Source organism: Panthera pardus, unplaced genomic scaffold (genome assembly GCF_024362965.1).
Source record: "Panthera pardus isolate Hobbes unplaced genomic scaffold, ASM2436296v1 HiC_scaffold_22, whole genome shotgun sequence".
Classification (NCBI taxonomy): domain Eukaryota; kingdom Metazoa; phylum Chordata; class Mammalia; order Carnivora; family Felidae; genus Panthera; species Panthera pardus.
This window is the reverse complement of record NW_026526788.1, coordinates 49805160-49827451: the sequence shown is the minus strand read 5'-3', so window position 1 is coordinate 49827451 and position 22292 is coordinate 49805160. Positions and strand designations below refer to the sequence as shown.

Genomic DNA, 22292 nt, shown 5'->3' with positions numbered 1-22292 from the left:
TTCTAACTGGTGCCCTTGCTTTTTGTGGTGTAGCAATCCATCCTCTACACAGCAGACAGGCCTGAAACTGGTGTCTTCAGTGATTCCCAACCAACTATGCATGAGAGGCCAAACCACTCCAATGGCTCACAGACCGCTTCAGGCTGGGCTCTTGCCTGCATTTTCAGCCTCATTAACCCCCTGTCCCCTACCCCACTCCATATCCCCTGTGTTCACTGAAATGCACACAGCATGGCGTGTGGGGTTTACTCTGCCCAGAATAACTCACCCACACTGCCCCCTCCTGTCCACTCGGCAAACTCCTCTAAGTTTTGCCTCTCTAAGATTTGGCATAAACATTGCCTCCATTGGAGGAGCATCTCCTATCCTCCCCAGGAGGGAGGTACTCCCACCTCCATACTCCTAGATACCTTCGTACATATCTCCATTTTGTATTGTACTTCCCATGCATGCTCTACGCCTACCTCTCTCCCCAGAGTAGGAATTATGCTGTCTTCAGCTTCCAGCACTTCAGCATCTGGCACATAGTACGTCCCAGGAAATGTCATTTCAGCAACTTAAGATTTATAACTACTGGGGCGCCTGGGTGGCTCAGTCGGTTAAGCATCTGGCTTCAGCTCAGGTCATGATCTCCTGGTTTGTGAGTTTGAGCCCCGTGTCGGGCTGTGTGCTGACAGCTGGGAGCCTGGAGCCTGCTTTGGATTCTGTGTCTCCCTTTCTTCTCTCTCTGCCCCTCCCCTGCTCCTCCTCTCTCTCCCTCTCTCTCTCTCTCTCTCTCTCTCTGTCTCAAAAATACATAAACGTTACAAAAATAATAAAAATAAAAAATAAAAATTATACCTACTGTGCTAATTCACTATTTCCAGGCACTATTCAAATCGCTTTCCACATATTATCTATTTAATCCTCTAAACAAGCTTACAAGGTAGGTATTATTATTATTATTACCATTTTAAAGATAAGAAGACTGAAGAAGTTAAATAAGTTGCCCCAAATCATTACAAAGCTAGTAAGTGACAGGGTCAAGATTTGAACTTAGGCAGTGTGATTCCATGCTCCTGATCACTACACTGAACGACCTCTTGAAGAAATAAGCCATTCTTTATTGCCATATGCATAGGTTACTTGTAATCTGTCTATCCTTCCCTCCCTCTCTCCATCACTCTCTCTGATATAGATGGCACTGTAATACACAATTGTATGTATAGCTTATTTTCCTTATTTTGAATTTGGCTTCAGATAAATCCCTATGAGTAGAATTTAAAGATACATTACAAGATGACGTTTTTTGGATCTTCATATGTCCAATAACAACTTTACTTACCATGACATAGCTTGTGCTGAAGAGGTGAAAGTGTCGAGGCCTCGGGCCATCCCAGCTGATACAGGCTCAGGCAGATGGGGTCAAGTACTCTGAAGGCTGAAGATGGCTGCAGGAGAAGTGCAAGAAGGGGCAAACTGGTATGAATCTGCCTCGGCTGGCAGCTGGCCTAACTTCACAATATAGCCCTTGATCTAATTTTAGGATGAAAGAACGGAAAACCCTTCGATGTTGCTTCTCAAAATGTCCAAGTATTAATGACTTAGTGGCCAAATTACAGCACCAGTCCTCTCAATGACACTCCTTTATGCCATGAACTAGGTTAACACTGAGCCGTACGAATATACATTTTTGAAGCCAGCCACCATGTAAGTCTGACTGCTCTGTGACTCTTGTGAGGAAGCCCAAGCTAGCCCAGAAGAGGTATCCTGTGGAGAGTGACGATCAGCCCAAGCTGCTCCAGCCGTCCCAACCTAGGTGCCAGACATGGAAATGAAGGAGCTACCTTGGACATTTTAGCTCCAGGAGACATGTGTGGAGGAATAACGGAAGAAACAAACTGCAACCCGAAGTCAGGCCTCAGATGTATGGCCGCAGTTAAACCAGCCCGGCCATCTATGGTCATTTGAGCCATCCCAGCCACTTAGGCGTCATCATGAATAGACGAGCTGTTTCCCCTGAGTGCTGTCCAAACTCCAGATCCACAAAATTAAGAGCATAACACATGCTGTTTACTGCTGCTAAACAAACAAAACCTTTTTTTTTTTATCCACCCTGAAATTTGAAAAAGATCGTTTGAATGAGAAACACTGGCTGAAAATCAGTGCTCTTCCTCCTCTACCTAGCCGCTGACTTGGCTCCCATGTAAAAGCAGCTGCTCACCATTGGCAAGGATTTGATCCAGAGTCACACGTGTGACCTCTCAGAGCAGCAGCAGCAGTGGCTGCTGAAGGCTTATCCTGGCAGTTTTCTTCCTCTGCTTTACCCCCAGAGGACCAGGGGTGATCCGTGAAAGCTGGCGCTCCTCGGACTGCTGGAGGGCGCTCCAGCCACTCAGCTGCCTATGCTACAGGGCTACCTCCGCCTGATAGAAGAGAGAAAACTCTGCCTTTCACCCTAACCCAACCTGGGGTCAAACCCCAGCCCCATCACCTAAACTGGTCGTATAATTCTGAGCAGCTTAATGAATGTGGAGGCCCTGGATTTTCTCCTCTTTGAAATGAGGACAGTAACACCTAACTTAGTAAGTGTGCTTTCAGGGTTAAATGAGCCTTATCTCCCTGGCATTCCGTAATAATGACAGCTACTGTTTACTGAGCATCAAAAATGACTTCAAATTCCTTATCACCATCCTCAGGTGGTTGCTCAACACTGCCTGGCAGTTTCAGATGTAAATTGGATGTTGCACTATTTTACATTCACATCCTTCCTCAAACTTCCCTCAGACCCTTGTTCTCTTCACTCCACGCTGATGACCTCACCGCAGGTTTCACGGATAAAAGAGAAGGAAGCTACCTCCTCTTTCGGTCATCAAACCTAAACTACTCCCTGCATCTGCATTTACTTCTCCTTTCCTCTTTCAACAGTGGAGGAAGGGCCCCTCCTCCCATTGCAGGCCTGTCCATCCATTTGTGTTCTAGATCCCTTCATCTTTCCCCTCTCCACTGATCATTCTGTCAGCACTCAAATAGGCTCCACTATCTCCCATCTTTGGAAACCTTCCTTTGAGCCCTGCACTCCCTCCAGGCACTGCCCTGTTTCTCTGCTCCCTTTCTGGCAGACTCTCGAAGTTTCCACAGACCCCATCTCTACTCCATCACCTCTGCACTCACTAGCTCACTGGGATTTGGATTCCAGCTTCACCACTCCTCTGAGATTGTTTTTGTCAGAGTCGCCAATGGTTTTTTATTGTTAACAGCAATGTCTACTTCATTGTTCTCCTTTCCACTTCTCGGCAGCATCAGGCTAGCTTGGACTTTCTGAAATATTCTCCTCTCCTACTTCCAGTGAAACCATAATCTCCTGGCCTTCCCCTTCTTTTGTGGGGGTCTCCATCCTCAGTCTTCTTTCCTTTCTCAACACCATGTGTCAATGTTGATACTTCTCAAGATTCGATCCTGGCTCCTCTTTTCTTCTATTCCTACATGTTTCCCTAGATGACCTCATCCACCACGAACTTGAAATACAATATTATGCTGATGCTTTCAAATGTGTATCTATAGTTCAGGCCTCTCTCATCCACCTCCAGACTCACGTATCTGCCTGCCTAGTTCATGTAACTACTTTGAAGCTTACCTCTTCCAATTCCACTCTCTTGCTTAAATCAAGAAACCAGAAGTATCCTAGACCTGTTCCTTTTCCTAACTCCCTACATTAGTCTAATAATTTCTGTTAATTTTACTTCCAAAATAGGTCTCAGAACGGTCCCCTTCTGTCCATCTCTGAAGCCATACTCCCATCACTCTCATCTGAACGGCTCCCTCCTGTTGGATCTCTCCCTGCTTTTCCTCTTGCCCCTGCTCCTCCCCATTCCCTACGTAACATCCAGAGTTCTCTTTCTCAACATAAATAAATCAGTTACTGTCACTTGTCCACTTCAAAACTGTCAGTAGTTTGCCATTATGCTTAGAACAATCCAGACTGTTTGCTATGGACTGCCAGGCCTCTGGCCCCCAAACCCTGCCTACACCTTCAACCTCATCTGAACCCACTCTTCTCCCTTGTGATGCTCCAGGCACACTGGCCTTCTGGAAGTTCCAAACATTCCTATCCCATGGCCTTTTGACCGTGGTGCCCTCTGTCTTACTAGACAGAAGGCACCTAGATCGCACCTTCTCATATTTTGGAACTTTATCGGTTATGAATGGTCTTTCTTGCCAGCAAATAAAAAGAACCTCATCTAAGAAAGGCTAATACACATGGAAGTTTTTCTCTTATAACAGAATTTCCAGAAGTCCGTACTCTAGGGCTGGCACAGCAGCTCCATGAGATCAGAGGAACTTGGCCTCTCCCTAGATTTCATCTCTACCATCCTTCATATGCTGACCTCCCGTGTCTGGCCTCATCCTTGCTGCCTCATGGTCAGAAGATGGCTGCTACACTTTAAGGCCGTCACTCCATATCCCAGGCAGAAGAAGGGGAGCTTGGGGGCAAAGCCTACTTCTTTTCTAACTTTTCATTACACAGAATCTCAAACATAAAAAATAGAATAATATAACAGCCCCCCTCATGGATCCATCATGCAGCCACAATAATTATGAACTCGTAGCCAGTCTTGTTTCGCCTCCCCACACACTTCTCCCTTTCCACTTACTATTTTGAAGCAAGTCGCAGACGTTGTATTATTTTTTCCCAAAATGTTTTGCTATGTATCTCTAGAAGACAAAGCTTTTCCTTTTTTAAATATAACCACGATACCATTACCACACAAAAAATGAACAATTCCTGGATATCATCAAATATCTGGATTTCAAATTTCCAATTGTCCCAGAAGAGTCGTATTTTTTATAGTTAAAAGTATCCAAATAAGACCAATACTTGCCATGATGTGTTCTTGATGTCTTTTAATCTATAGGATCCCCTTTTATCTTTTTTTTTTCCTCTCCATTTATTTTTGAGAAATCAAGTCATTTGTCCCCAGAGTTTCCCACAATCTAGATTTTCCTGATTTCATCCTGATGGTATCCTCTGTCTTCCGTGTCTTATAAACTCACAATTGGATCTACAGGTTTCATTAGACTCAGTCTTGGTTTTTTGTTACTGTAGCTTTTGTTCATTTGTTTGTGTGTTGGCTTGCTTGTTTGTTTGGCAAGACTGCTTTGTAGGAGGTGATGTGTTCTGCTGTCTGGAGTCACCTAATATCTGATTGTCTCTCTTTTTGTAATATTAGCAGGTTTTGATGATTAATGTCTAGATCCATGAATTCATTAGGTTATAAAATGTTGGTACATTAATTCAATCATTCTGTCTTCATTTATTAGTTGGAATACTTTTATAAAGAGAAACTTGCTCCCCCTATTATTAGGTTACCCAATGGATACAGACAATAAAGGAAAGGTAAAATACTTGATTCTTTTCTTTAGTTTGCTAGTTTTCAAAATAATGAGTTGACTCACTAGCACCCTCCAATGATGACCACTCAGGGATCCTTTTTTAAAAAATTGTCTTTATGGAGGCGCTTGGGTGGCTCAGTCAGTTGAGTGTCTGACTTTGGTTCAAGCCATGATCTCGTGGTTCATGGGTTCCAGCCCCGCATCAGGCTCTGTGCTGACAGCTCAGAGCCTGGAGCCTGCTTCAGATTCGGTGTCTCCCTCTCTCCCTGCCCCTCCCCTGCTTGCTCTCTCTCTACATATATCTCAAAAATAAATAAACATTTAAAAAAACTTTTTAAGGAGTCTCTCAAAAAAATAAAATAAAAAATAAAAAAGTTGTCTTTATGAACTTATAGATTTAAACATATTTGACATATTTTGACATACATTGCAATTCTCCATATTGATGCTCAAATGGTCCCATCTCTGACCTTTGGGAGTGTCCTTACATTGGTTCACCATTTCCTTTTCTATGAGAAAAACTAAAGCTTTCTTGAAACATCACTTGGCCAGTTTCCACGTCTGTCTCACTGGCCAGAGTTATGTCACATGGCCACCCTGAGCTTGATGATGATGGCAGACAAAGTTTGAGTCATTCATCATCTCTTCCAAGAGGCTTCCCCTGGTGCCCTATCTAAAGAATATAGCCCCCTATTATTCTGCGGAACTCTATCCTGTTTACTTCCTTTACACTACCAACCAGAAACTGTGGTTATTTTATTTGCCCATTTGTTAAGAGTCTGAACTGCGTCACTGGGCTGTGAGCTTCATGACATTTTCCCTAGCACAATACCTGCAGATGTACACAGAAGATACTCAATAGGTATTTGTTGAATAAATAAAGGTAGGCACGTCTATTATCTCCATTGTATACATTATATACAGTGCTGTCCAATACCGTAGCCAGTAGCCACATGTTGCTATTTCAATTAATGTAGTATAACTACTATGGAAAACAATGTGGAGGTTCTTCAAAAAGTTAAAAACAGAACTACCATATAATCCAGCAATCCCACTTCTGGGTACGTATCCAGAGGAATCAAAATCAGGATCTTAAAGAGCTCTCTGCACCCCTGTGTTCACCACAGTGCTCTTCACAGCTGCCAAGACATTGAAACAAACTAAATGTCCATCAACAGACAAATGGATTAAAAAATGTTGCACACAGATACAATGGGATATTATTCAGCTTTATATAAGAGGAAACCCTGCCATTTGCAACAGCAAATGAACCTAGAAGACATTATGCGAAGTGAAATAAACCAGACACAGGACAAATACTACATGATGCCACTTCTATGAGGAATCTAAAATCGAAGCTCACATAAACAGAGAATTGAATGGCAATTGCCAGGGCCAGGAGGAGAGGGAAATAGGAAAGTGTTAGTCAAAGGGTACGAAGTTACAGTTAAGCAAGATAAGTCTTAGAGATGTATGGCATAGATGTTGCAGCATAAATACCGTATCCATACTTATACATTTGCCAAGAAGGTGGTTCTTATGTTAAGTGTTCTTACCACATGATAAATGATAATCATCATCATCATCATAATAAAGAGGGCAGAAGGAAGCTTTTGCAGGTGATGGATAAGTTTATAGCATAGATTGTAGTAATGGTTTCATGGGTCTACACTTATCTCCAAACTCATCAAGATGTAGACATTAAATATGGGTAGCTTTTTTATATGTCAATCATACCTCAATAAAGTGGTTTCAAAAATAATTACATAAAAATGCAAATTAACTTAAATATAAAATCCAGTTTCTTAGTCACACTAGCCATATACTGACTACTCAAAAACCACATCTGAATAGTGACTACCACCATGTAGATCTAGTGCATTTTACCTCATCACAGAATTCTACTGGAAAGTGCTGGATAGAAGAAGAAATTGGCTGAGAGGTAAATTGGCCAAGGCCATACAGCTACTAAGAGGAGGAGTTGGGATTCAAACTCATGTCTGAGTGACTTTAGAGCTAGAACTCAACACTGTAACACAGTCATCATTCTGTTATTACTTGCTTACTCCTGCTTTCCATTTCAGACCCTCTAAAGGAATTTACAGGGAGCTTCAAGCCTGGCTACCTCACAGAGTGACCAACTGTCCTAATTTGCCTCGGCCTGAGGGCGTTCCCGGGATGCAGAAAAATTCTGGACAAACCGTTGTTAGAAAACAAAATTCAACCAGGTAAATTTGAAGATCCAGTTGGCTTTATTAAGCAATTCATGATTTGGGCAGTATGCCATCTAGCAAGTAGAAACGGAGCTCTGCGGAGTATACAAAATGGAGGGTTTTTACAGGAAAAAGGGTGGGGCAAGAAGCTGTTCACAAAAAGAAAAGGTCACCTTCCCTTAGCGGGAGGGATGGTGGGTCTTATCAGGTGAATTACCTCAGCTTTCTGTGGGGAATGGAGAAGGTCCCTGTGACAAATTACTTTATTGGTGCTTACCAGAAAATTCCTGACTGACTGGTTAAGACTACATTTCTGAGAGAGGTTGAAACTGTAGTTAGGTTAGGTGTCAAGCCTATAGCATAAGTGACTTTATTTTGGATCTGTGGTTTTCTTTTCTTTTTTTTTTTTTAAGTAGGTTCTATGCCCAGCATGGGGCTTGAACTCATGGCCCTGAGGTCAAGAGTCACACTGGCTTTCTTCGAACACTGTGCTACCTAATTATCAAAATTCTCTATTGAGGTTTGTGACAGGTAAATAGATGGTCTCACTCAACTCCATTTCAACCCCTTGTAATATGCCCTATTACATGCTAGAAGTGAGAAAATTGAAGACTTCATTTCCCAGAGTCCCTTAGAGCTTGGATCCCGTACATAGTCTAGCTCTGGCCAAGCAGATGCACTTGGGCAACATCCAGAAGGCCAGCTTGAAAAGGAAGCTGCATTTCTGCTGTTTTATCAGCTAGGCAGTTCTGGGGCAGCAGAGATCTGAGCGTATTATCTTGGATGTCATGGCTTTGGAGAGACAGAATACGGGCATGCATTTTGCGGTGTAGATTTAGCCTGAGCCAGCCAGTCCTGGAACTGGCAATAGTAGCAATGACTCCCTGATTTCTTGGTTTACTGTTGTATCAGAAGCGGCAGCTCCCGAATCACTGTTCCCTGAGTAAGCATATTCTGTGGTGGAATCCTGAGCGTCATTACTGGGAGCCCAGCCTGGACCCTGCTCTTTCAGCCTTTCAAGGGATTTTTATCCTCTTAGTTCTCTGTGTGAATTCACTTTATGTTGAAGGGAGTTAAAGTGACTTATTATTTGCGGCTGAAGAAACTTCACTATTCAGCAGGGACTTCCTCTGGAAAACAAGGGAGCCTATATAACAAATCTGAGTGTCCTGAACACTGGGACCCTAATATAAAACTCTCCCTGACACTGCTATCCTTCTCTAAGGAAGGTGCATACATCCTAGTCACCAGTATCCTCCAAATACTGGAACTTGGTTATGGAGAAATGTACACACACACACACACACACACACACACACACTTTTCCTCTTCCATATGCTGGAATGTTCTTCCAAATCTCTTTACATGACAGTTCGCATCTTAATCTCTCTACCTTCAGGTACCAGCATCAGTTGTGGCTTCCTCAACTTCCCCAATCTAAACTGGCCCCCCTCTTCCAGTTATTCTCTTTCACATCATTTTGTTCAATTTTTATGTTACTTAACACAGCCTGTATTTATTTACTTGTTTATTTTCTGTCTTCCCCTGTCCCCACCTTTCTCCCTGCCCAGAAGAATGTATACCCCGTGAAAGGAGGGACATTTTTTTTTTTTTTGCATTGTTCATCACTGTAACCTCACTGCCTTGGAACAGTGGCTTGCCCATGGTAGCATCATTTAAACATATTTGTTGAATAAATTACAAAATAGAGATTGTTGTAGCTAGGACGTTTTTTAACAGGGGGAAATGTTCTTGTGTGAACAAGACTTAATTGAGACTGCAAAGAAACAATGAGAAATAAGGAGACCCAACAATTGTGATGAAAGGCATTGTTGTGCAGGTAGCGGAGTATTAGCGCGGACGTTTGCAACCACGGTGTAAACTCTGAGTAATGAGAGTAATACACTGACTTTTGGGAGGCACTACGGTTGAGTTACGAAGTGTGCAGTTTCTAGAGCCACCTAAACATGAGTTCAAATGCCAGTTCCACGTTTCTGCTGTGTGAATTTGGGCAAGTTCATGAGCTTCTCTCAGTTTCCTTCCCTCATCTGGAATATGAGGAGAATAATAGTACCCAACACACATGCCTACTGTGCTGATTAACAAGATGACACTTATAATGTGCTTAGTACATGGCCTGTGTATGTAGCATATGGCCTGTGAGGACTCAATAAGTGTTAGATAATAAGAGTATTATAATTTTGCTAAACCCAGCTCCATTCCTGAAATTATGCCCAATACTTGGGGTTACTCTGATTATAGCCTGTTACATTTCTAGCAGCCCAACCCTATCCCCCTTCACCAAATCATAATTAGTAGGTGCTCAAAAAATATTAGTGACTGACAGGAAGTTTGCTCATGCGGGGTATATTCCATTCATGTATAAACAGTTATTATTGGTGGTGCTGATGCTATATTTTTCCATCTCTGTTGACCAAGAACAAAACCAAACCAAAGAGAAACTTAAATAGGCAACAAGAATATTGGGTAGAAAATACTCCATCATCAGAGAGAAGAGCAACCAATATAAAAGAACATTAAAGAGGAAAGAAGTGGGGCGCCCGGGTGGCGCAGTCGGTTAAGCGTCCGACTTCAGCCAGGTCACGATCTCGCGGTCCGTGAGTTCGAGCCCCGCGTCAGGCTCTGGGCTGATGGCTCGGAGCCTGGAGCCTGTTTCCGATTCTGTGTCTCCCTCTCTCTCTGCCCCTCCCCTGCTCATGCTCTGTCTCTCTCTGTCTCAAAAATAAATTAAAAACGTTGAAAAAAAAAATTAAAAAAAATAAAAAAAAAAAAAAAGAGGAAAGAAATGGCCTAAACCTTTCCAATGATTCATTCCAGTGATTAATTTTCCTTACATTTGATTTGTCCTATTGAGAGGGACAGGGCCAATTCATTCTTTCATTCAGCAAGTATTTATGGAATGCCTACTAAATTTATGATGTAGAAAGAACGGGCTAGGGATGCCTTCTCTAAATTCACCCCAACCTTGGTTAGCTTCTACTCAATATTTAGAATTCAGCTCGAATACCATTTCCTCTGCTAAAGCTTAAAACTAGGCCAGGTCACCCTGGTGTGTGTCCTCATGGCACTGGAAGTCTTACCTTTTCCCCACTTGCTTTTCGGGTGATTATGTGCTTAATGCATGCCTCTTCTGTAGTCTACACAAGGGTAGGGACTTTGGTTTTGTTCAAGAGTATATCCCCGGTACTTAGCTTGGGGCCTGCTACGTAGTAGTTGCTGAGTTTTCTGAAGAGAGGAAAAGATTGAGGCTTTGAAGAAGGGGTCATCAGAACCTCACTCTAACACCGTTCATTCACCAGAGCAGCTTTTGCTTGTTCGTGGTGGCCTCTGACTCCCTCAGGCAGCTCTGCTCTTAGGACCATGCAGAAGGCAGTATGGAAAATCACTGTAATCGAAAATAACACCACACTCAAAAATAGTCTCCTATACCTCTTGTATGAGGTGGCCTTGTGGCAAATCTCTAAACAAGGCACCAACACCTATAACAAAAGCAACAATGAAGTAAGGAAGTTCATATTGGGGCAATATTATCCTGGCAGCTAAAGTTCTAGGAATTCTTTTTAAAGATTTTATTTTTTTTAAGTAATCTCTATACCCAACATGAGGCTTGAACTCACAACTCACAGAAACACAGGGAGTAAACGTGAGTGGCAGGAGATTAAGGCTGAAGCAGGCAGTGTATGAAGGACCTGGATGTACCCTGCTAAAGAGTTTAGAATGTTATGAATTGTGGAGCACCCACATAGGAATTTAGGTACAAAAATGTCAGGATCAGATCTACATTTTTAAAAGATCATCATTTTTTAATTTTTTAAAAAAAATTTTTTTAATGTTTATTTTTGAGAGAGAAAGAGAGAGAGAGAGAGACTGAGTGTGAGCAGGGGAGGGGCATAGAGAGAGAGAGACACAGAATCCGAAGCAGGCCCCAGGCTCTAAGCTGTCAGCACAGAGCCCAACGCGGGGCTCAAACTCACAGACTGCAAGATCATGACCTGAGCCGAAGTCGGATGCTTAACCGACTGAGCCACCCAGGTGCCCCGAAGATCATCGGGTTTTTAAAAAAAAAAAAAAAAAAAAACAAAAAACTATTTATTTGTCTTTTTATTTGTTTTAAGAAAGAGGGAGATAGCAGGGAAGGGGAAGAGAGAGAGTGAGAAGGAGAGAATCCCAAGCAGGTTCTCAATGTCAACGCAGAGCCCCATGTGGGGCTCGATCTCATGAACTGTGAGATCATGACCTGAGCTGAAATCAAGAGTTGGAAGCTTAACTGACTGAGCCACCCAGGCATCCCAAAGGTCGTCCTTTTTAAAGTGTAAGACCCAAAGAGAATATAGGCAGAAGGTCTTGGTCCTTTTCTGCTGATTTCATCTTGCATGTTGAAACCACTACATCACCAGTTGGCCAAACTGGAAACAGAAATCATCCTAGCCTTACCTCTCCCTCACCCTCCAAATGCGCACCAAGTCCTATGGATTCTACCCTTAAAAGTTTCTTGAATCTACACAATGCTATCATTCCCACTGCTATGTCCTTTCCTCAGACCCTTATCACCGCTGATCTGAACTTTTCCAATAGCCTTCTATCTGGTCTCCCTCCATACGGACCTCCTCCCCCAATTATTTGCTAGGCTGCTACAGGAGATTCTTCCAGAATGCAAGTCTGGTAGTGTTTCTATAACCTAAAACTTTTTAGTGTTTTCCCGTGACCCTTAGGAACTCTTTCCTACTGGCAGAAAGCCATCTAAGATTTGGACCCATCTAACATTTTCAGCTGCAAATGCTCACCTCCTCCCTTGCAAAGCTGTCCTTCAGCCTTGTTGAACTCCTGGCAGATTCCCAAACAGGCCAGAAGGCTTCAAACCTCCCACAGAGTCTCCATTCCCTCCTTCTGAATGGATTTCCTTCAACCTTCCCTAAAGAAATCCCATTATTATTCAAAATTCAGTTTAAGGGTTATTTCCTCCCTGAAGCCAGGTTTTTTGTTTTTTAATGTTTATTTATTTTTTGAGAGAGAGAGACAGAGTGCGAGCAGGGGAGGGACAGAGGGAGAGGGAGACACAGAATCCAAACCAGGGTCCAGGCTCTGGGCTGTCAGCACAGGGCCCCGATGCAGGGCTTGAACTCACAAGCTGTGAGATCATGACCTGAGCAGAAGCCAGACGCCCAACTGACTGAGCCACCCAGGCATCCCAAATTTTAAACTCCGTTTTAGTACCACTTCCCTTCTTTCTCCTTCCTGTAGCTCGCTGTCTGGAGTCCTCTGGAGTTACTTCCATGGCAGATGTCATTGTTCGATGTTTGTCCAAGCAAGGACCATCTACATCATAATCTCTTTGTTGTTGGACTTTTTAAAATATTTATTTGTTTGTTTGTTTATTGAGAGAGGGTGCAAGTGAGTGAGGGACAGAGAGAGAGGGAGAAGGAGAGAGAGAGAGAGAATCCCACGAGGGGCAGAGAGAGAGGGAGAGAGAGAGAAGCAGGGCTCACCCAAAGCAGGGCTTGAGGTCACTCGGTGAGGGCTTGAACTCATGAACCATGAGATCATAACCAGAGCCGAAATCAGATGCTCAACTGACTGGGCCACCAGGCACCCATAATCTCGTTTTTGAAAAGTTTTTTTCTACTGTTTTACTTCTTTAAAAAATATTTATCATCACCATCATCACCATTGCAGATTCCTGTGCTCCAAACCTACTAAATCAGTCCATGGACCTGGGTGAAGAATTTGCTCTTAAAAAAATCTGCTAGATTACTGGTCATGTTCTGTTTCTTGATCAGGTGCTAATTGCACACAGTGTTTATTTGTGTGGAATTCACTGAGCTCTGCCCTTAGATTATGTATACATTTCTGTATGTATGTTACATTCAGTGAAGAGTTAAAAAGTAAACACTCCCCAGGCTATTTTTATAGCACTGATGGAGAAGCACTGACTTCTCTCTTGCTATTGAGTTGTAAGCTTTTAGAGGGTAGTGAGGGTATCTATGCTGTCTCTGTATTCCCACCATCTGTTTTAGTGCCTACAGTATAGTACACACTTAATGAGTGATTAGTAAATAAATGAATGAATGAACAAAGGGAGAGAAGTGGCTTGAGGGTTCCTTCCTCCCTCACTCTTTTCTAAACATTGTTCCATGCCCCTGCTGGAGCACGTGAGAGCTCCTACCTCAGAGTTAAACTTCCCAGATATATCTCCCCTGAATAATCCTGTGAGATGCCACCTGACTTCCTCTCTACCCCACATGCTTGGTGTGACTGATCCAGGGCACCAGCCTGACAAGGGCGGGAGAAAGGAAGCAGGTGGAGGACGTTCTGTCCCCAGTACCAGTACTTCTGCCCTGCCTGGGTCTGAGCCACCTGGCTCAGGCGTTCCTCAACATGCCTGGGAATCAAGCTGGAGAGAGCATGTCCTTGGAGATACTGCATTGCTAAAGCTCCTACTTGCACCTCTGATGTAAACTGCTTCCTAAATTACTCAGCTTAAGTTATGTGGGAATTTGAAAATCTTTGAATATTTAGGAGTAGCAGTAGAGATTTTTTAGCAGACTTACAGCAGAAAGTGAGAGACACCCTGGGTGAAATATCATGTAAGTCATTTATTCAGTCACAGGTAATTACCAAAAGTTTCCTAGGGATACAACGATGAACAGAGTCATCTGCCTTAATGGAGATCGCAGTGTGTGTTTGGGGGGCGGGGTGCCGGGGGAGGGGGTGAGACAGTCAAATACTAATATTGAAAGAGGACTTCAACTACCTCTTTCAATATTACTATTTTGACCTCAAACTTATTTATCGATTAATTTCTTCTTTCCAGCTTATCTCTTAACTCAGGCAAAATACCCTCTGGGCAAAGCATCCCCTAATGAGAACCAAAACTACCCACTCAAGCAATAAGGAACCACCCTGAGCCAGCAAGACCCTGCTTGACTGACCCCAAGACAATGATCAACCTCACCTTGACTGCCCAGCTGCATGTACCCAGTGAACTTTGCTCCCTGTTTTCCTTATATAAACCTGGAAGTATTGTCAGCACTTTTGAGACAGTCTTTGACATGTTAGTCTGCTTTCTGGTATTGGCCTCACCGAAATCAATTCCTTTCTTGTTTCCCCACTACTCGTCTCTTTGCCTTTTGGATTTTGTCAGTGGCAAGTAGCTGAACCTGGTCTGTTTGGGACCCTCACAGCCAGGTGCTCCTGCACCCCTGTGCCCTGGCTACAATATCTAGATTTTTCAGAGCAGTTATGATGTGCTGGGTGCTTCACATATATTAGTTAATTTCATCATTGTAACGACTTAGTTGATGTCCTATTAATATCCCCACTGACAAATAAGGGAACAGATGCATGGTAGAGTTACAAACTGATAGAGTAAGGAAGATACGGTGTAGGGAGTAGGAAAACCTGATCTAGTCCCAAGGGTCAGGGAAAGTTTCTCCAAATATAAGAGGCTGAAGCAGAGATCTGAGGATTGAGTCTGAATCTAGTGGACAAAGAGGTCTGGGGGAAGAGAATTTCAGCCAATGGAAATAACAGATGCAAAGGGAAAAGAAATTGTTTGAGGAACTGGCAGGCTGCCCTATAGCAGGAGCACAGGGAGCTGGAGATGAGGCAGGAGAGGTAGGGGCCACAGCCCCCAAGTTTTGTTTTGTTTTTTTCCTCTGTGTCTCAAATAGTATGATAAAGTCAGGGATAGAAGATTTAGGATTTCGCCCTGATTTTGCTCTTAACAACCTCAGCCATCTCTCTGTGGCTGCTTCCTTATCTGGAAAAATGAGTGGGCAGACCAGAGTTCTCAAGGGCCCCTATGGTTCCCAAGCTGTGGTTCTGGGTAGGGCACTCCTGGAAGAAATTGCCAATTCAAGGCACAGGCCCTGGCTGCTGCTGAACGCACTGAGGCCCAGGGGCTTGGCAACCCAGTGGCCCAGGCAGCACTTGCTGGCCTCTGAGTCCTCTGTAGATTAGGTAAACACAAATGATGGAGAACATCACATACAATAAATCACACAGTAAATATGGCTGTGAACATGATTTGTTCCTCTCACTCGACATGGGTGAACTGCTAATAATGTAATAAAGATTACCACCTGTTTGAAACATTTCCTGTGTGCCAGGATTGTACCAGTTACTTTAGATAGATTTCTCACAACAGCTCCTTGTTAGATTCAAAAGCTGAAGCCTCAAGGGATTACATAACTTTAGTAAAGTCCTCAGCACCCAAATTTGTCCTGCCTACGGAGCATGTCCAGTCCTGTTTCCTATTGCCAGGTGTGCTCACTTGAGCAATGACTCTCTCTGGGTTTGCTCAGTGGCCGAGTTGGAATCTGAACCCAGCTCAGACTCCAAAGGTTATGGTGTTGACCACTGGGCCATACTGCTTTCCCTTCTTAAAACACAGGCAACTCCTTATTCTATAAATAGGATCACTTTGTCTCTTGAAGTTCTTTCTGGGTGAGGAAAGTGCTTTTTATAGCTTGGGACTGCTTCTGCTTTCTTGGTCTCTTCCAGCACCTGTTAATCCTGCGTGCAGCTGTGTCCTTCACTGTCCTTACACTGTATTCCTAGGTTTCCTCCCTGCAGAAGACAACTCCGGGAAACCACATGGTGTCTGTATGTGTGCCAGTAAAGAAATTTCACTCCCCTCCCTCCGCAAATCGGCCTACCTTTCTATAAATATTCCCTCTCCTCCCTCCACTCAGGCCTGTGAGTAGTTTGGTCACTTAACCAAACACACACACACTCACAAAGCAACGAGAGGAGGGGTGTTGGAGGGGACAGCCGTGAATGACCTTGCAAAGGTGTCTAGCTCTCTGGGGACAGGATTAGCAAACTTGAAACCTCAACAAATATTTGTGTGCCTCCGTATTCCTCCCGAAGCTACCTGCTCCTCTTGCGCCAGCCTCGCTCAGTCCCCTCTCCGCCTCTCCGAGATACAAAGCTCAACCCGCCCATCTTTTTGCAAACCCAGAGAACTTCAGTCCCCTAGTTGAAACTCGTCTGTGGCGGTGGCGGGCAGCACTGGGCATGCTCAGTAGTGGGGACAGGTCTGGAAGGCAAGGAAGCCGCGTTTGAAGTCGCGCGGCCGGGGGAACAGGGGAAGGCGAGCCGTGGGGGCCCCGGCTGGGGGTCCGCGGGGATCCCCGATTCCGCGCCCGGAGCTGGCATGCTCCAGGCCGGCGCGGCGGGGCGGGCGCGCAGGGGGCAGAGCGCGGAGGAGAGGGGGGAGCCGGTGGGAGAAGGGGAGGAGCGCCGGGCTCGCCATCCCCCGGCGCCGGCTCTGCGGCTGCTGAATCGGAAACCGCAGGGAGGATCCAGGGAAATAAAGACGCCCGAGAATGACCTCCAGCGAGGCTGCCTGAGCCGGGGCCCGCGCGCCGCCGCACCAGCCTCCGGCATGGGCGACCGGGGCGGGCGGCCCGAGCACTCGGCCACGCACGCTCCGGGGCCCCCCGCCGACACCGGAGCTGCCGCCGTAAACGGGCTGCTGCACAACGGCTTCCACCCGCCGCCAGTCCAGCCGCTGCTCCTCTGCAGCCGGGGCCCCGCGGGCGGTGGCGACGCGGCACCCCCGCGCCTCCAGCTCTTGCCCGAGCTTCAGCCGCAGCCACCGCCCCCTCAGCACGACTCCCCCGCCAAGAAATGCCGGCTGCGGAGGAGGATGGACTCCGGGAGGAAGAACAGGCCGCGTAAGTCCCATCGCGAGCGGAACGCTGGCGCGAGGCAGGCGCATCCCGCGCGCCTACCACCCCGGGAGCCGCGGGCAGGCACCGCAGCGCGACTGGTGCGCCCCAGCGCCCGCTGTCGGGGGAGTGTACGGAGGGGACTCCGGGGACTGATTCTTTCCCCAGGGGCGCCAAGCACTAAAGATCGCTGCCTGAGCCTCACGCTTGCTTGCTTCCGTCTGTAGAATGGGCCGATTCAATGCGGATCCTGCGCTGCTCCTTCGGTCTTGGCTCTAGGCAAGGCCAGCGTACTGCGCGCCTTCCTAATTTGTCGGTGGGAAAATGCACGTGTGCGAACATTTCACGGGTTCCGGGAGTAGGCGTAGAGCGGGAGGGCCCTCTCCCTTCTCCTCGCCCCTTTTCCTTGTCAGAGTTCGTCTTTCTGGGTTGGCGCTCAGGCAGCCACCTTGTCCTTTGAATCGCAGAGTAGCCGCCAGTACCTCGGGTCTATTGGCAAACGCGAGGCCTGGAGGCGTGGAGTTTGACAACCCCCCAAATCACATCCTATTAAATGCTCTTTCCTCGCAGCCAATGAGAGGACCCGTTGGCGGGGGCACACCCACTGATACCATGTGGGCCGGAACTATGTGGACCAATGAGAATTAGAGGTGGATTTTTTTTTTCTGGGAACTGGGGAGGTAGAGTTGAGGGTTTCTAATGGTAGCTTGCGGCGTAAAAAGCTGAAAGGCGTTATTTCACAATCTAAAGCGTGTATATATGATGTTACTTTATAAAGAGTACCTTCCCTGCATGACGTTGTGGATGTAAATTCGTAGATCGAGTTTACAACTGTTTTTTCCTATCTGAGCCGAACCTCCTTCTACTGGTTACCTCTTTCTGGGTGTCTTTAATGAAGCTTATAAATGGCAAAAAGCAAAGTAAGTAGAATGCATACTAATTAATGATTGCATTCAAACACCATTTGCGTATGGGTTATTCTGTCTGATACGGAGAAATTGCTAGTATAGGTTTTGGATTTATCTGTAAAAGCTTGATATTTGGCAAACTTTTTTGTTTCTCTCTTTAGACTCTTAGGTTTTCTGCGCTCAGTTAAAATCTCTGAGACTTTGGAAAGTACTGATGTGGGACGGGATGACTCTGATGCTTGTATTTTGTAGATGTGAAATGTTTAGGCTGAAAGTTAACTTTGAAGCCACGCAGCAGATTGGGTGATTGTTGTAAGGAAGGCATCTATTTAGCACTTGAATTTGTACTTATTTTTGTTTTTCAGAATTGTTAGAAAATTACCTTCTTTATGGACTTGATATTGATTACTTATGATTTATTAACCTGTTTTACTTCTTTTGAAACCACATTTTAGTTATTTCTCTGATCTATGTTTACAAATCGTAGGACAGTTTGCAATGTAAATAGCTAAAGTGTATCAAAAGAGAACTGTTTTGAGTTTTTGTGTAGTATAGCTAGCCTAAATGGTCTGTGAGGGTATATAACACCTTTAGAAATAATTTTTGAGGAATTAAAAGTACTCTTTCTTAATAATAGGTTGGAGGCAGAGAAAAAATAATTTTGAGGCTTCACTTGAGCTTGCAAACCCACAAGGATTTTTTTTAAGTTTTTAATTATTTTTTAAACGCTTATTTATTTTTGAGAGACAGAGAGACAGAGCACGGGCGGGGGAGGAACAGACACACACACACACACACACACACACACACACACACACACACACAGAATCCCAAGCAGGCTCCAGGTTTGAACTGTGAACACAGAGCTCCATAAGGGGCTCGAACGCACGGACCTGAGCTGAAGTCAGATGCTTAACTGACTGAACCACCCAGGCGCCCCAACAATTATTATTTTAGAATACAAGAAAATATAACTTTATGCCTCTGTATTTGGTGTCAGAAATTAAAGTGGTTTGTATTTTTTACAAAAATTAAAACCTTAGCTATTTTACGTCCAGTGACCATGATACTTAACTTTTAAACTTTTAAAAGGGATTCATCAAAATTTACTTTTCATTATCCTACCACGTTTTCATTTCTCAAATTTGAACAAGCATTTCTGAAATAAATTTTACATGTTCTGAGTGGCATCTGCTGTGTTCACTACCAAAAGTTCTCAGTGAAAACTAGGGCAACATCTTTAAGCCTTGCCTATTAATGTTTAGGTATTTTTTTATAAAAAAAAGATAGTGCTCGGTCAATTCATATTTAGATTAATCTAATCTAATCTAATCTAATCTATATCTTAGATATACTAAGAGTTAACTATATCCCCATTTTCTAACGATTGATAGACTTTATGTGAGCAACTATTACAAAGAGTATTTGGGTGCTTTAAATAAAATGCAGGGGTATTGTTGTCGGTGGAAGCATTGAAGCTGAACAAATAATTCCTATTTATCAGTTTACAACGTCAAACAACCTGCTTCCGTCTAAACCAGAGGTGTGTTGAAGACAGCCAGATCTCAGTGCTCTCAGATAGGCACTTGGAATGCTTATGTGAGTGGGTGTGTTTCTATTTGGTAATATCGTGGATAGAGTGCAATACACATAGAAATACTTAACGTTTGAAAACGATGAATGCAATGAAACAAACAATTCAGTAGTTTCTGATTGTTTTAAAATTTTAAATCTCAACGCAGGAACTCTTTACAAGCTTGTAAGCTAAACATCAGACCAGTGGTAGGTTAATTTTGCTGAACCAGGAGAGGGGAGTGTTGTCCACTTTTTATCGAAAGTACTGTCACCTCACCACTTGTCCTTGGAAAGCTTTTGTAAGACTGCTTCATCGGTCTTCCTTGGTTACTTCACCTACCTCTGCTATTTAGCTGTGTAGCCGCAACCAAGTTACTAGCTCTCATGTTGAGACACTGGAGTTGGCTAGGTGGTCTTAAAGTGTTGTTCCTTGTGTCTTCCAAATTCTGATACTTCAGAGCTATGACTTCTATGCTAGTTATCCACTTTGCCACACGACTTAGCGTTTAATTGGGTTTCTTCCTCCTCCTCCTCCTCCTCCTCCTCCTCTTCTTCTTCTTCTTCTTCTTCTTCTTCTTCTTCTTCTTCTTCTTCTTCTTCTCCTCCTCCTCCTCCCCCTCCTCCTCTTCCTCCTCCTTCTCCTTCTCCTCCTCTTCCTCCTCCTCCTCCTCCTCCATTCTCCTCCTCCTCCTTCTCCATTCTCCTCCTCCTCCTTCTCCTCCTCCTCTTCCTCCTCCTCCTCCATTCTCCTCCTCCTCCTTCTCCTCCTCCTCCTCCTCCTCCTTCTCCTCCTTCTCCTTTTCTTCTTCTTCTTCTTCTTCTTCTTCTTCTTCTTCTTCTTCTTTGTGCCAATTGTTCCCTGTGTGTTGTCTTATTTCCTCAATTAGGTTAGAAGTCTGATTGCAGATGATATAGTTTTTTCTCTTATGCCTTGCACCTCAGGTCCATGAACATTTGACTGATGTCACAGGAGAAAAGGTACAAGTGACATTATCACCACCTCATTGAGATAGTCATTTCCATCCATAAGGTAGACTTTGGCAAAATCTCTTCACTGGAATTTCCATAGAGTATCAACTGGGAGATTCCTTTGATCTGCTCCTTGATGATTTGATTCTTTGAAGCATCCATAAGTAGCACCTTACTGAGTCAGCTCACTTCCCAAATATTTTGAAACTAATGATAGTCCTAATAAAATGCTGTGAGGGTCTAATGTGTTGTAAATGGAGGGCTTTAGTTTGGATAGCCGCTGGATGGCCTAGGGCCAATTATTCACCTATGTGTCAGTTCCAGGATGGAGATAATCATACTACTCATTGGGTTGATATGAGAATTAAATTAGATAATGTATATAGAAAGAACCTAGATCCCTGCTTGGCATATAGCATTTATTCAGTAAATGCCAGCTCTCATCACCCCCATACAGAATACTGTCCACTGTTAATCCAAAGGACAGGACAATTGAGCTGCCAGAGATTGACTTCCTTAAAAACAAACAAAACAAAACAAAAAACAGGCTTAGAATAAGAAAGACCAAAATGTTTTATTTAATTAGCTATAACACTCTTAGTCCTTCAATTATTTTTTTACCCTTCCCCAATACAAATAGTGGATAATAGAAAACTGTAGAGAAAAAGCAGGAAAAAGTACTTACAGTCCCATCACTTAGAGAAAACAACTGTTTACAATGTGCCATATTTTACAGGTAATTTGAGATCATACTAAGATGAGATTTTGCTAGCTTTTGTTTTTAAAAGTTTTAGCATAAGCATTTTCTTATGGCATTAAAACTTTTTTTTTTTTTTTTTAATTTTAGAGAGAGAGGGAATCTCAAGCAGGCTCTATGCTCAGTATGAAGCCCCATGCAGGCCTCGATCCCACGACCCTGGGATCATGACCTGAGCCGAAATCGAGAGTCAGACACTCAACTGACTGAGCCACCCAGGCACCCCAAAACATCATTTAAAAAAATTTTTTTTTTACGTTTATTTATTTTTGAGACACAAAGAGAGACAGAGCACAAGTGGGGGAGGGGCAGAGAGAGAAGGAGACACAGAATCCAAAGCAGGCTCCAGGCTCCGAGCTGACAGCACAGAGCCCGACATGGGACTTGAACTCACAACCGTGAGGTTGTGAGATCACAACCTGAGCCGAAGTCGGTTGCTCAACAGACTGAGCCACCCAGGTGCCCCAAAACATCATTTTTTTTTTGTTTTATTTTGTTTTATTTTTTGGTTGTTTTTTTTTTTTTTCAAAACATCATTTTTTAAATGGTTGTATTATATCCCCAAGAATTTATTTAACCTTTCTCTGGAAGCTGTAGGCTGCAGCGAGGGGTCTCTACATCATAAACATTGCTGTAGCAACAACTTCATGTGTAACTCTTTTTTCTTTTTTTTTAATAAAGATTTTTCTTAAGTTTATTTATTTTGAGAGAGAGAGAAGGATCTGGGGAGGGGCAGAGAGAGAAAGAGAGGGAGAGAGAATCCCAATCAGGCTCCGCCCTGTCAGTGCAGAGCCCGACTGGG

The 22292-nt window shown here is 44.0% G+C and overlaps 1 protein-coding gene across 5 annotated transcripts in view; it reads left to right on the top strand.

Moving 5' to 3' along the window:
- Positions 1 to 22292, top strand: part of PANK1 (pantothenate kinase 1) — a 101589-nt gene that overhangs the window by 32032 nt on the left and 47265 nt on the right. Inside the window, exons 3-4 of one of the 5 annotated variants that reach the window (XM_053909722.1) lie at positions 7458 to 7601; positions 14419 to 17287. The exons of 1 other annotated variant lie outside the window; for it this stretch is intronic. In XM_053909722.1, the coding sequence (XP_053765697.1) occupies positions 16765 to 17287 (523 nt within the window). In that variant the 5' untranslated portion in view covers positions 7458 to 7601; positions 14419 to 16764. Of the gene's footprint in view, positions 1 to 7457; positions 7602 to 14418; positions 17288 to 18054; positions 18202 to 22292 lie in introns of those variants that run through there. 3 more of the 5 variants (XM_053909723.1, XM_053909724.1, XM_019445046.2) reach the window with 3 other exon arrangements.